Raw genomic sequence first — 15,483 nt, forward strand, 5'->3', positions numbered from 1 at the left:
GAAAAAAGGAAATAAAACCCATCTTGATAACAATCTGATACACGGTAGTAAATAACTTTTGAAAATGAAAAAGTTGACTTTCGGTTCCTCAAGTTTCAAGTTTATTAAATATTTAAACTCGAATAACAAGTATCTTGGCAATCTACTTCGAGAGAAACGGATTTCATGTAACGCAGATCTGCCGCCATTACGTTGAATCTCGGTTATGCTGCAATATTTAACCGTTGAAATGACGGTTAACCTCTTACAACTACAAATTATAAATGAACAAAAAGATATTATTTAAAATTTAATACATGTATATCAATAGTGAAAGATATCAACGCTATTTTCTGTAAAGTTCTTTTTTTATATCTTTAATATCAAACTCAAATAGAATACATTGTCATATAAAGGTATTTGGTATATCACTAGATGTAATTTTCACAATTTCTCTGAAAAGTAGTCATGTCTAATAGGAGAAAAAAGTATACATCCCGGGGCTTACCTGGCTGAGCGGTCAAGGTCGTTGGCTTCAAATCCATTGATCCATTCACCTTTTGGTTCGAATCCCGGCATGGACTTGTTTTTTTTTAATATGAGGAATCCATCAAGCTTACTAATAGATTGTCAGTGGCTTTACTCATGTGCCCATTCGTGTCTGAAATAATGCACAGATGGGGCACCTGAAGTGTTTCTAAAAAGTTGGAATATGATTTACAGTGTTGGTGCGACGTAAAATTCAACAGAGAAAGTTTTTTTTATTTTGACTTGGTTTTACGTCACATCGACACAGTATAGATCATTTCGCGACGTTCCAGCTTTACTGGTGGAGGAAAACCTCAGGTGCCCTTCCGTTATTTATTTCAGGCACGAACGGGCACCCGAGTAAAACCACCGACGTTCTGTAAGCTAGCTGAATAGCTTCCTCACATAAAAGAATCCAAAGTCCCTGTCGGGATTCGAGCCCACGACCGTAACCACTCTGCCACGGACGCCCCTTACGAGAAAGGTATATGTCCTACATGTAAAACGGCAGATTAAGAAATATAATTGAATTTGATAACATACACAGTAAATAACATGGAAGTAAACAATTTAAACAAAAAAGTTTCATTCAATTTTATCAACGTGTGTCATGATTCCACGTGACTTATCACGTTTTAAAATATCACTACTTTCTCTTTTTTATGAGTCTAAAATAGTATTAAATTTTACAGTTACCCTCAAAGAAGCAACAATTGTGATGTGTAAATCATAAGAAAAACAAGTTATTTCTTAATCAAATCACTGTCTTTGTCGTATATGAACTTATGTTCTTGCGAAAAACATACTCCTTATTTGGTAATGTCGAGAGCACAGCAGAAGAATTTTACATTATTCAATGCGGAGTCATCACCGCTACCTTGTGGCGCTTCAACTTTCGTTCTCATACCTAAATTAATGTATTTAAAATAATGTTGTTAACTATTTACTACACAAGTTAAATAGTTTCCTGCAGGAAAAAGTTTAACATTTCAAAGATATTTTATTTAATTCTTTTCTAATTGTTTTCTTATAAAAAGAAACAAAGCAAACAAAACAACAACAAAAAAAAACAAAAAACGTTTGTATCGAGAATATAGTTGACAAAAATCGATAAAAGGAAAAAGGTCTTTGCAGACCTGACATTCTGAGACCGGAGACCTGAGAGAGTGTTAGAAGGTCACCCGTCTGTATCATTCATATGGCGTGTAATAACGATATGTATGTTTTTGGTAATTTTTGGATTTAAGTGAAATAAAACATTTTTTTAAAGAAAATTATCAAATACCATTGTATGAATAATTACATGCAAAAAAATAATGAAAAATAATAAAATAAAGTAAAAACACATAGGTTTAGGCAGGATATACAATCTGTATATCTATTTATTATGGGAGATGCCACTTTGAATGTTTTAATTCTATAAATTTTCATTTTCTATTTATTTTTTGTAATGGAACGTTGATAATTTTCAAAGACATCAATCAAGTTCTTCCGCTGCAAACGGTAAAATAATGATAGAAAAATAGAAATATCACGTAAAGTAAATATCGCCGTGCCTGGACGGTGATATATACAATTGACAAGATTTGAACAGTTCTACATGTACATCGTCTGCCTTTAGCCAATCAAAGTGAATAATTCAATATCACATGATAACAAAATGGACATAAAAATCTTCAATGAGGGATGCTTTAATTCTTTAATCGTTCATTTCACTTTATTCTATAATCTTAGCAGAAATCTGACAATTTAGATCTCTTTTATTTTAAGGTTTCATATCATACATTCGTATGACGTTGTAATATAGCTATTTTTGTTGTTGATGATGATCATCATACTGTTATTGTTGCGTTTTTTTTTGTCTTGAAGGACTATTTATCATACTGCACATTTTCAAACGAAAAGTTTTATAGATGATCAATTGTCTTCACGGACTCATCTCATACTGTTAAGTTATGTTGTGAGCAATGCCATGTTATTATTATCTTTTTTGTTACGACATAATATATCATATGTCACAATATCCAATGTAACTATATACAGTAAAGGCTTACACGAAAATTTACGTATACCATTAGTTCATTAAATCAATAATTTTTTTTATATAACCTCACTTAGCTTACTTTCGAATGGTCGTGTGTGTTTTTTTAAACTTATAAATTACGATTTAAATAATACAATGACAAAAAAGATCCAACTGTACAAACCACATATTGCCGATTCAGGAGGGCAACTTTCACTCTCAACCCAATATCTTCCCCAAGGCTCCCCTTTCCCTGGAAATATCTCTAGCTGAATCTCATTGGTGGTTTTCATTATATCTTGACATTTAAACGTGGCAAACGATGCAGCAATATGATCGTTATCATGCTGTAAGTAATGGAATAGATCAAAATGAATATATATGTATATAATAGATAATCTGTACATAATCTGCAAAATGCTGCAATAGTTATCACTTACAGTATCCTACAGTATTACATATGGATCTCAAAATTGAGCATCAGTAAAAATATATATGAAATTCCGCTGATCCATATGTGGCTATAACACCAAATATGAAGGCGAAAATACATGTAGGTCAATAACAGTGTAAGTTTTCAACTTTTTAAACATTTATATAAAATTCAAAGCCTTTTTTTTTAAAGAAATTCGGAATGTGATTCTACCGTCCCGACTTTTCTCTTTATTTACGCATATTGTTTTGGATTTTAAGGTTGTCTTTGTCGACATATTCTTTCCGTCGTGGGTTCTGGTGTGCCCAAAACAGGCAATGCGTAAACGGACAGAAAGTATAGTTTTCACAAAAACTTAGTACCGAACGATGTTATACATTAAACAAACCCTTATTAAAACAGTTATTGAGATTTTGTTCAAAATAAAGGAATATTCAGTAGGAATGGTCAATATTCCAGTCGGGCTTCATATCCGTATGTAATATACAAAACCATTTACAAACTATGGATCACTTTCATATAAATAATTGAATAGCCAATTTTAAAAACATTTAAGGTTTCGTAGCTTTGGCTAAAAGTGCATTAGTCAATGTGTTTGGTAATTAAATATCACTAAATCAATAGGCTAACTATCTGATGGTAGCAAATAAAAAAAAATCTTAAAATACAAAAGTATACAAAAAATTTCACACAGGGAGAATACTACTCCTATGATAAATAATTTCCCCCTGAGGAAACATTACTTGGACAAGCTAAACTCTAATATATTAAACAGCTGACAAGTAAAATTGACCAAATCTTTGTAAAGCTATCGTATCATACATCTTTTTACATAAATTATTTAAATTCATCTGATAAACATCACTTCAAGATCAACAAGTGTATCTAATACATTTTAACTCACAGGCACACGTTTTTTCGCAGTGAATTACAAGTGATCTTCTTCATAAAAACTGTCCTCAAAAGAAATATTCTTCTCTCGTGTCGAATAAACAACGCAAAATCAAATGACTATTTATAATGACAATGGTCAATGAAGAATCATGAACGGAAATGTATTTATAATTTTGATAGCAAATTGTCATTGTAACATAATAATATGTGTTTGAAATCAACACAATAACGTACCGTAACGTACTGATAAGACATATTCTTATTTGTAGTGGTTTATATTGCCATGGTAGAGTTTGCTGGACAGAAGTAATGTGTTATACTAGTTGATATTCTGTATATATTTTAAACATCGGAATCAGTGACAATAAAGAAACTCCCATACGTGTACTTTTTAAATAATCATGAAATTTCAAACATAGTTAAGCTACTATCAATGTCTTTAGTATGCTGAGTGTTTTTTAATTTTATTTATGGATGATGTTGTTCAAGCTCGACTTCGGACAATATGTCTATTTCGGATATTTGTTTGACATAATTTTTATGTAAACATATGTTTGTGGTATTTTTAGTTTCTTCTATTTGACTTTTTCAGCTTTGATGGTTCTTGTATTTCTACTTTAATTCTGTATAATCACCCTTAGGATATGGTGCCTGTTTTTTAAATTTGTTTTGACGTCTTACATGTATCTGTGATACGCAGGCACCATAACCACTGATCCCCTTTCAAAAAATCATTTTATTTAGTTCCTCCCATTGGGATATAGCGCACATCTAGTTCAGCGGAAATTCATATATATTTTATACCGATGCTAAATTTTCAGATCCATATGGGGTTTTATGAAGAAATTTACTTGTAATTCACTGCGAAAAAACTTGTGTCTGTGAGTGAAAGCCTGTTAGATACACTTGTGGATCTTGAAGTGGAAGTGATGTTTATCAATATGAATTTAAATAATTTAAATAATTTATGGAAAAAATATTTGATACGAAAGCTTTACAAAGATTGGGTCAATTTTACTTACCAGCTGTTTAATATATTAATATATCTTTTTTTATAGGAATGCAGTTTTTTTTTAAATTTCAATACCATTTGTAGACGAAATCGAGTTAGGAAAGTGGCAGTTTGTCCTGCTTTAGGACATAATCTTTCTTTTCTGTAGTAGCCCCATCTGCTCTCCCATGCCGTAATTGTTTTCCCAGTGAGTTTCCCGAACCTGTTGGCACATATCAATTTTATAGCATTAAGTGCAGTGTCATCTCCTCTGCCTTGATCTGGTTCGATCTGCAAAACCATTCACAACAAATAGCATGTCTACACTTATATCATATATGTTCTCGTAATTTCAAAAACAAAGTAACAAAATGAAGAGTTAGATATGTTGCACGGGAGCGGCAAACGATTTTTATTGGTCAAATTAATTGTAGAAATACATATTATTCAAAAACTATATGTCGAAAGTTACCCGCCAAACTGCATTAACTTATATGAAATTAAAAGGACTTACAGAGTTTACAATCAACAATCGATGTATCTCAGATACTCGTAGACAATTATAGTCTCAAAAAAAATCTTCCGAGCAATAAATGTTACATATAATTAAGACATTTTACATGAATATTTATGTGACTTACTTTTAGGTTATAACCTATGGCATATTGTCTGTCTGGACAGAAATCAATATGACCCCATTGACCTTGAGTCCCGCCTTTTACCGACAGAGTCTTCTTCACGTTCCACATCACTGTCAATGATTTGTTAGAAGAAAGTAATTACATCTTTAACAAAATATTCAAAGCTAAACAATGTGCATGGTTCTACACATGTTAAAGTATGTTTTCTCATATATAAGTGATAAGGTTTAATTGTCTGAAAATGGAGGATTAAAAGCTAGCTAACTGGTAAATATATATATATATATATATATATATATATATATATATATATATATATATATATATATATATATATATATTCACACATATCTTCACTTACGGGGCCTATTTATAAGACCGAGTTGAGTGGCATTATTTCATGCAGTCAGTTTTTATATATGCCACTATGTAGGCATATAATGACATTTCCACACAACAGAACTAAGGGGTACTAAGTTATATATATCAACTATATATTTAATTTTACCATAGGTGGAAACATATTGACCAATAACATAAAACCCCATTAAAAATATATACATTTGTGGGACATATATCATTTACTACTAAAACCGGCCTACGGGCACTATGTTAGAAGGGTAGCCTACGCCCCCATACGTCGTTTTAAACATGCCAGAGTTGCGAGGCCTTATGTATGCCCCACATTAAATATAAACCCCACAAGTATGGTCTCAAATAGACCGATGCCCCGTAAATGGAGGAATGTGACTGTATATATATATCATATTTTGTTACTATTGAAATGTATTTCCAAACCGAATGTACAAATCAGTGATAACATGGAGCTTCGTGCGACAATGGAAATGACGGGTTCGAAGAGACGAACGGCAGATAGTTTTGATGAAAAAAAAAACAAAGATAGTAACTGGAATTATCGGTAAAATAAAATTTATAAAGTAATACAATATCCTATAAAATGCCGGGATGAAAACCCTTATGGATAAAGCTGATTAGGTATCTTTGTTTTATTGGGTTTTACGTCACATCAATACGGGCGACGTTCCGGCCTTAGTGGTAGAGGACGACCTCAGGTGCCCTTTCATGCATTACTTCAGGTACAATAGGGTTCCTGAGTCGAACCATCGACGTTCCTTATGCTAGCAGTATAGTTTCCTGACATGAAAGAATTCAAAGTCCCTGTTGGGATTCATACCCGCAACGGTGAGGGGCAAGTTGTTTGAAGTCAACGGCCACTCGATCACGGACGCCCTTAGTGATTTGGTAAAGGGTAAAATAAATAGAGTCAAAATAATATTGGAATGAGAAGATTTACAACTGAGTGCAAACTTTATCAGTCATTACGCCTACTGTTTGCCGAATACAGAGCACATTAAAATAATTGTGATAAAGTATACACAGATAATAAGATAATCATTTACCTGTTTTATTATATACATCAGGAAATGAAAGCTCCGCATTGTTTTCTTCTCTGTATCGTCTGTAATCCTCCTTATACTTAATGATGTTAAACCGGATAGTTTCGTAATCAATTCCAAGTGAAGCAACATATTCTGGTACAAACAGATCCTCAATATCTTTTAAGATAATTTTAGAAGGAACAGGGTTATTTCTCACCTCAGATGCCCAAGTAACTGCGTCTCCATTTGAAGGCGGGGCTGCTCCAACAGTTTGGGTGTGGGTTTGTACTGTCTCCGAGAACTCTTGTGCCGCTTTTCGCTGGCTTGTTTCTAAACTTAACCCAGCACCAATACTTACCTTACCAGTAAAAGATGCACGGACACTAGCACTATACTGAGTCTCCATAAAAGAATGGTAGTCGTTTAAAGACATTTCATACTCATTTGAAAATCTAGCACCAAACGTGACCTCTGATAAAAAGTGTGTACCGAACCTGTCCATAAACTCAATGTATGTAGTATTGGAATCAGATGTATCAAGTTTGCTCAGCCAAATAAGGAAATCATCGTCAAATGATGGTGGCATTTGTTTGCGCAGCTTAACAAAGTAATAGTCACAAGTAGCCGAAGATATTATGTAAACGGATTTCTTTCTCTCCATTGTAGAGGTCATTTTTCTATATCCGAAACTTGAAGTAAACGCAAAAGCCTTATAACCTACACTAACTTCTGTCATTGTCGATAAAACATCTTGTAATCCTTTCTTAGTTTCCAGCACCGTTGAGGAAAACGAGGTTACACATGAGACACTAGCAACGGCGATATATCCATTAGGCATAGCAAATCTACAGTCTGCCGTTTGCTGCATATATGAGTAGTCAGATTTGAAAATAGGATAAGTAAACCCAGGGTCACGTGAATCTGCCAGCGGAAAGCCCCGATAAATATCATATCCAAAGAAGGCATAATCAATGTTAGGGAACGACACTTTTGCCTTTATACCAGTGCAACCTCTTGTCTTATGATCAACCATTATTCCTGAAAAAACGAAGTCAAAGGTAATGAGCCACGTCACGCCAAAACCAACATTATGCGTTTGCGATCAGCATGGATCCAGACCAGCCTGCTCATCCGCGCAGTCTGATGAAGATCCATATTGTTCGCTATCAGTTTTTCTACTTGTAATAGGGTTTATAAGCGAACAGCTTGGATCCAGATCAGACTGCACGGATACGCAGGCTGGTCTAGATCCATGCTGGTCGCAAACACACTATGTTGGTTTTGTCATGACGTGGCTCATAAATATTTGAAATATTTTATGGATCATAAACGCGCGTACATTATTATAGTAAAAGGTGAAAACAAATCATTTGTCGCATAGTTGAACAATTAGTTGCTTCTTTTGCTATGTTGGCAATTGGTGTAATTATAGTGAATTAGTATTTTGTATAGAAGTCATAGTACAATGGTCTATTTGGTTAACATTTTGCTACCATAATGACACCTTAACTCCGTTTCAGTGCTACTGTCTTCAGTTGTTAGACAGCTGATATGCTTTTAATCCATTATCATAGCATTACTAAACGCATGCTTAATATTTCAAGAGAATTAAAAAATATGGAGGCAAAATGTGCCTTAATTTTTCTCTCCAAAAATAACTCTGCATAATAAACTATCTTAGACAGAACTTATTCCTTTGACTACGAATATTCTTTATTTTCTTAAATGTCAATGTGTTAATACAAACACGTTCAAAAATAAGTGTGAGGCGAATGACCAGAGAGCTTTATGGTGAACTTATACACCGACACCAGAGTGTAAAATAAAACGATCATCAACATTATATTTGAAAGATTGATGCGATTTTATTACTAAAATGTTTAAGTCATGATATTGTAATTGATAACAACGTCTTATAGATTTTTACATGTAAAATTTCGAAATGTTGCTTAATGTGACTTTATGGGCCTAATATTCAATCATTTATTTGTTTTCTTTTGGTTCCTAATCGGTTGCTGGTTGTTTATTCTTATGTAGTGGTTTGCCTGCCGTGCTCTGCCTTGTGCCCTGTCCTGTTTTTGTTTAGGGTCTTCCTGGGCTCCTTGCTACCGACGCTTGTTATTGGGTCGGATTTAGGCTGCGTTCATTGAGCGCCGCCTTTCCTTGTCGATCTTGTTTATCATATTTTAAAGAATTCTTTCACTATCAACTAAGTTAAAACCATGTGAAATGGATAGCGTACGACATGCAAAATGCAATGAACTAGACCAATTGATATGCGAAGGTAGGTCGTCGCACTGCAGCCGGTCTGTGCAGCACAATTATTAACTTCAGATTAAAAACATTATTATCTCATGTCGGCCTCATGATCCTAAAACATGAACAAGCCGCTTTATCATTGAATGTAATTTGTAATTTCCTGCGCGCCTTTTATGAATAAATTACATTCTTGGGATGACGTCATTTTGCTGTTATGAATGAAGTTGTAAATTCATACACTACTATATGACAAAGTGCGACATGTAAAAATAAGTTTTCGTTATCTCTTTCCGAAATATTTAATATGCAAGAAAAATAGTCAGACACCGTCTGTCGTCACAGAGCTCTCAGGTAACTGTTTAGCGGAAACTCGTAAACAATTATCCTCGAGCTAAATATTCCGGTCTGTACAGGAAGCCGCTGTAAGATACTTATATTGTTAAACGAGTTTATATAAGGGCGGCCATTTGATGTTTATTTACTGTAGCTTATTCTGTGACAAATTTTGAAATCATCGGTTAATTTAGTACATCAATATCAAAATCACAAATATGGATGATTTGTTATATGAATATCGGATGCAAAAATGTACAGTGCGTAGCATTACAAGTAGATTTCAACATTAAAATGGGTCTTACCTTTATTGAAGAAAAACATTTGCATATCTGACATATTCTGCATTTTGGTTTCCCCTTCATCTTGATCGGTTAGAGAAGCAGCAATTGGATCACCATTTGCAGAATTACTTTGCGAATCTGGAGCACTTCAAAAATAAATAAATAAATCAACAAATTGATACAATCTTAATGATAAATCATAAGTTTAGAATTGTTTATTTTGATAAATAATCGATGCAATGGTTAATTTATGTAAGTTACATTACTATTTCTTCCTTCATTTACGCATCTATACATGCATTTACTAAATTAGAGTTAAAATGCCTCGCTTATATATATCTTCCTTTAAATACCCGATGAGGGTGTATGAAGGTTTTCTAGTTTCTTTATTAAAGCATTCACCTCCTAAAAAGATGTCGTGATTGCTTTGTTATCTTGTTTTCTCCTACATGTACTTAAGGGCTTTATCAAACTTGAAAGTTATCTCACCCGGAAATAGTAATTTTAGTTACATGACATTCCTAATGACGAACACTTATGATAATTGTAATTTAATAACTTTAACATATACCAATCTTATCAATATTTTGAATTAATTTTGTGAAGTGACAAACATTGTGGGATGGATTTACCTAGATTTAAATGTACGTGTGTTATTTCGCAATGCATCTGGGAAATGTTAAAAAATTGTAAGATAACTTAAATATCTTTAATATATATGTGATTGTTTGGCTCACAGTAAAATCGGATAAATGATTAAATCAGGCAAATTGAATACTAAAAACATGCTCATGAAAATACATTATCACATACTCTTCACATACTCTGGTCATTATTTATCAATTTTTTACAACAATTATCTCAATGAATTTCAAGTCCCTCGTTGTCGAAGAGTTCTTTAAAAAAATTATCTTTTCCATATCTTTTAATGACAATCCTGGCAACAAAGCTATTTAGGCATCTTTTGCTTTGTTTGTTAAATTCTCTTTCACAAAACTTTTTAACGTCAACTTACTCAGAATTATCTATGAACTTCTACACTTCTATGTAGGGCGATGGTCTTTTACCCTATGCAGATTGTACATGCGCGAGAAAATGTTAAATTCGTCCGATTTTTCATAGAAACGTCCGCGTCGTCATTGGTATTCAACCATGTAGCTTGTAGATTTTATTTGAAATCAACTAGATCTGTCATTCTCTTGATTTACGTACCTTAATAACTCAACCTTGTTTGTAACATAGCACAGAAGACCCAGCTGGACGAGCAGAAATAAGATGAAAACAATCAAAACTAGCTTGCATCTCCCGTTTTCAACATTGAAACAACCTTTTTTCGGCAGGAGTCTGTCTGCTTTCGGTTGGACTCTCTGTAAAATTTACAGGGAAGAACTGAATATATGTAAAATTGCATTGGTCACTCGGCCGAACAAACAGAAATCTCGGAATCTGATTGGCCATAGTAAAATAACATAAAGGATTTTTCCGACATCGTATACAGGTTCAATTGTTAATTAATCTAAATGAGCTCTGGAAACGAACTTTCTACATTTATGTGTTTTTTACTACCCAGTAAAGTTTTAGATATTTAAGTATAGTATAACTACATATTATAAGTTCTATTTAACCAGGCATCCTCTTACAGGTTGAATCATTCAACAGATTTTGTCAAAAATAAATGAAACAACCAATTACAATAACGTTCACGATTCCGTTAACTCATGCGCTTGAAAATAGCAAAAAGCACACAGTCAAGAAAACGAATTATCCGGTATTATCAGTTACTTAAGTAAAATTAATTTTTAATGTTCTTGTACATTAATGAAGTATTAATATTACCGATAACGACTGAATGGTTTTTAAATTATAAATACTTGTCCAAAATTGTTGTTTTTTACATTAGACAGCCTACTTTTTCGGATTTCAAGTATTTTAGGATTTTAGGTATCTTTTTTTCGGCGCAAATCCGTGATTCGGGCATTTCGTTTGAACAAGACGTTTTCATTTATAAACTTTCTATAAAAAAATAGATTACATTGAATTTCAATTATTTAAACATTTTTCTTAAAGCTTAAACGACATTCACAAAATCATAGTACTTCATAATGACATAAGAATAGTCTAAAGGCTTGAAGCTACAAATGTTCGCAGATTCACAGATCGAATCTACGTGCTAACTCCTTTATGTTTATCAAGTCTATGAGAAGAACAACTGCATACTTGTGTAATGTGTTGGGAAATTCATTAGTAACAGTTATATGTCTTGGTCATTTTACATCTTTTTTTACACTGTCAGCAGATGATTGCCGTTGCCCAGAATTTAACATGTTATTAACTAATAGAAACTACACTGATCCTGTCAATAAATGCTTAAAAAGTGATGCTATGAGAAAAGACCACATTCTAGCCTCGATTCATTTTAAAAGAACATGAAAGCGTCCTTAAAGTATATTCTGAAAGGTGAAAACCCTCCTTTCGGCATAATTTCAGACTACTTTGCAAGATTTGAATACCAAAATAGAGGAAGCCCTCATTTACTCATTTTTTGTAGATTGAAAATGCATCGACTCTTAAAAAACAGTTCTAAAGCAAGTAATACACATTTTTGTAATCAGAAATAAGTACAAAATTACCAAGTGAACAGTCAGATGAAATTTTGTACTATTCAGTTAAAAGGCTTCAGATACATCATCATACGAAGTCATGTTTAAGAAACAATATTTGTCGATTTTGAATTCCTAAATCAGTTTGCCAGAAACATAACTTACTTACCAATATTGATCTAGGCAATCATTTAAGAAAATTGTACTTACCATTTAGAACAGAATTCGGTTTCAATTCAGCAGAAGAAGCCTTTCTAAATTAAAAGATTCCTTAAATTCTGAGGATCTTATTATTCAAGAAAGTTTTCTACATGACCTTGAACATATTGTGCAGATGGTATGTGCAGCAAGTAAAGACCTTGGTACTTGTAGCCCTTTAAACTAATGAATCATACAATGAATCAGTAGCTGTTATTTCTGAAGAATATTCATCATTTTCATCAGCCAACATCTTACAAGAAGAGAATGATAATATTTCAAATGTTATAGACTCCAAATAATCCGACGACAAAATGATACAAGGTTTACTGATGTATTAAGGGTTTTCCCAACTTTAAAAGACGTACGAGAATTCAATACTTACCAACCAACAAACATAATTATATTTTACCACTGGGGAGTTTAAACCAGTTTTAGGCACGCCAAACCTCACTTTTAGCCCGAATATGTTCCTATTTGACAAGGCAATTTAAATAAAATTAATCACCGCCAAGTGAAAGTCTTACAATGGTCATGGTTACATTAGACCAAATACAAATAAATAAATAAAACACATAAATGATCGTATAAGACACTTTTTAACATTAGTGGATTATTTTTATGATTTGTGAACAAACATAAATTTGGTAAGACATTTAGATGTAATTTTGCGACATGAAACGGTAGAAGATTTTGCGGCATTTAGCGACAACTGCGACATTTAGCCACAATGGTGCGATATTTAGCGGCAAGCGGCAAAAAGTCTACAATGTTGCGTATGACAGAAACCTAAAGTACAGTTAATACTCTTATGAGTTCTACATCTGTCGAGGGACCTTTTCATCTATCCATATCTTGTTTTTATGGAAGGCAATTGAATACATACGACTTTTTTTCAATCATCACTGGTAAGCAGAAGAGCTTTATAAACCGCTGTATTATAGTCAACTTAAGTAAAATGTTGTCTCATTATATATTCATGTAAGCTCGAATATCGAAAATTGAAGAATGCTTTAACATTTAGATTAAAATGAAGGTTCCCAGAAAATGTAAATTTGGTAAATTTATGCTTGAACTGTAGTTGTGTCTACAGTTATATTAGCGAATTAAACTTTTAAATAAATTAAACAGCAATACAGATAAAAAACAAATACGATTCAAGTAAATGTTACACCTAAAATGCAATTAAAAGTTTAAATCAGAACCACAATTAAGTTAGAAAGGAAATTAATGATATTTATTCTGAAAGATATTTATGTCGTGGAGAAGGTAGCTCACTAAATTTTTGGGCTATAGATTTAATTACAGAATATTTCTATGTGATGGTTCAAACTAGCGGGCATACTTGATTATTTATAATAATGTACACATGTTGTGTTTTTGTTTGGTATTTTTTGTGTATTTTTGAAATATGAAATTTCAGTCTATATTTTAAAGTTTTAGACTCATTACTTTTGTACATCTTATTACATATTTTGAAGTTGTTGTAACATAAAAATTAAACCATTTCGTCTATGATGCGGATACCACTGAAAAAGGAAAAATGCCTCAGTCAAACGGTTACTTTGTTTCCTTATGCGTTTCTATCAATATCCAATAGATCTTTGGCACCCGAAAGCTGTCTTTAAATGTTTTGCCTAAACCATTTTGGAGTATAATGAAACAGAAATAGTCCGGCAGAGATACTGTGGGTGCTTTGGATTTTATCACATGAATGAACCAATTTTCTCATGTGTTAGCATAAAATATATAGCTATACTTCTTACTTACTTACCATAGCAATAAGGGAATGCTTTGGTGGAATAAATAGGGTATTAGTATACATATACAAAGTAATCTGGTTTACAGAAGAGGTTACATAATTATCAATGATCATTAAAACTTAATTAATATTAACTAACATTCAATACTGAAAGAAGTATTAATCATTTAAATATAAATTGAAAAAGCTATTCATCCAGCTACATAAGGTTTCTGTTTATACCTCCAGCGCATAAAATAGAAAAATAAAAATCCCTAATTGTGATTATCGAGGGGAATAAACCAACAAGAAAAAAAACGAAAATAATCGTGAGATAAACTAATTAAAGATTGAGCACGTTGTATGAACTGTGTTTTACTTGTGCGACTTAAATTCGCATATTTTATAAAGTAAGCAACATAACAAATAGTTTTTATTCGAATGTGATGATAAAAGAACTCAAATTCTTGATATTCGGACAATAACAGAAGTAATGTTGAAAATATTTTTCTCTCTCTTAAATCACGATAAAAAGGACAAACTAGTTAAAAAAGATTTCCTATTCGAATTGATACATGATATAACATAACCTAATGAATTTATCTTCCCTTCGAATGTTGTAATATCTTCCGGTTTCAATATTTCTACTACGTGACAAAGTTCTATATCTAGTTAATGCTATTCGGTATTCACTTTCGTAAATGGTACATAAGGTAATATTATTTCTCAAGCTCGAATTCATGTTGAAATATTACGCAAGAATGAAGCCGATTCAAATTATTTATTTCCCCATAACATGCTTGCATGTATGAATCATAGATTCTTTTCCTCATTTCTTCGAAAAGAATGTCGATTTGGTGGTCCCAAATATAGCGAAAACCACGGTTTTGCGATAATATTTTCATTCTTTGTTTTAACATCTTTCGTGTAATTTCAAGGGGTGACGCTCAGTTTCACCATAGAGTGCCGATAGATTGGTTGATCATTTAACGACTAGTATTCGTTGCACAAAATCCGTATGTTTAACTTCCCTGGCCATATGGTGCCCAAAATCTCAGATCTAAAGTTAAGGTCCGAACCAACCAACGTTTTGTTTGTTTGTTTGTTTGTTTGGATTTTTACGACACGTCAACACATAACTGGCCATATCGTGGCGAATGCTATAATAGGCTTAAAAAA

At 32.7% G+C, this 15,483-nt stretch overlaps 1 protein-coding gene across 1 annotated transcript; it reads right to left on the reverse strand.

The window, feature by feature from the left end:
* Positions 1 to 276: 276 nt before the first annotated feature.
* On the reverse strand, positions 277 to 9,913 carry LOC132742396 (uncharacterized). Its single transcript, XM_060730810.1, has 6 exons — positions 9,787 to 9,913; positions 6,911 to 7,927; positions 5,490 to 5,599; positions 4,945 to 5,139; positions 2,715 to 2,877; positions 277 to 1,414 (listed from the first exon to the last, which is right to left on the reverse strand). The coding sequence occupies exons 1-6, from the start codon at positions 9,827 to 9,829 to the stop codon at positions 1,317 to 1,319; spliced, it is 1,626 nt and encodes a 541-aa protein (XP_060586793.1). The 5' UTR covers positions 9,830 to 9,913; the 3' UTR covers positions 277 to 1,316.
* Positions 9,914 to 15,483: the final 5,570 nt, after the last annotated feature.

This window comes from Ruditapes philippinarum, unplaced genomic scaffold (genome assembly GCF_026571515.1).
Source record: "Ruditapes philippinarum isolate M1 unplaced genomic scaffold, ASM2657151v2 ctg11589_1_1_1_1, whole genome shotgun sequence".
Lineage (NCBI taxonomy): Eukaryota > Metazoa > Mollusca > Bivalvia > Venerida > Veneridae > Ruditapes > Ruditapes philippinarum.

What these genes read in the sequence shown, in the direction of transcription:
- LOC132742396 (XM_060730810.1), bottom strand. Translation starts at nt 9,829, where the DNA reads ATGCAGAATATGTCAGATATGCAAATGTTTTTCTTCAATAAAG. An exon ending in CTCGATTTCGTCTACAAATG is followed by an intron (nt 2,878 to 4,944) that starts GTATTGAAATTT and finishes CATTACTTACAG; the next exon opens with CATGATAACGATCATATTGC. An exon ending in TCCTGAATCGGCAATATGTG is followed by an intron (nt 1,415 to 2,714) that starts GTTTGTACAGTT and finishes ACATTAATTTAG; the next exon opens with GTATGAGAACGAAAGTTGAA.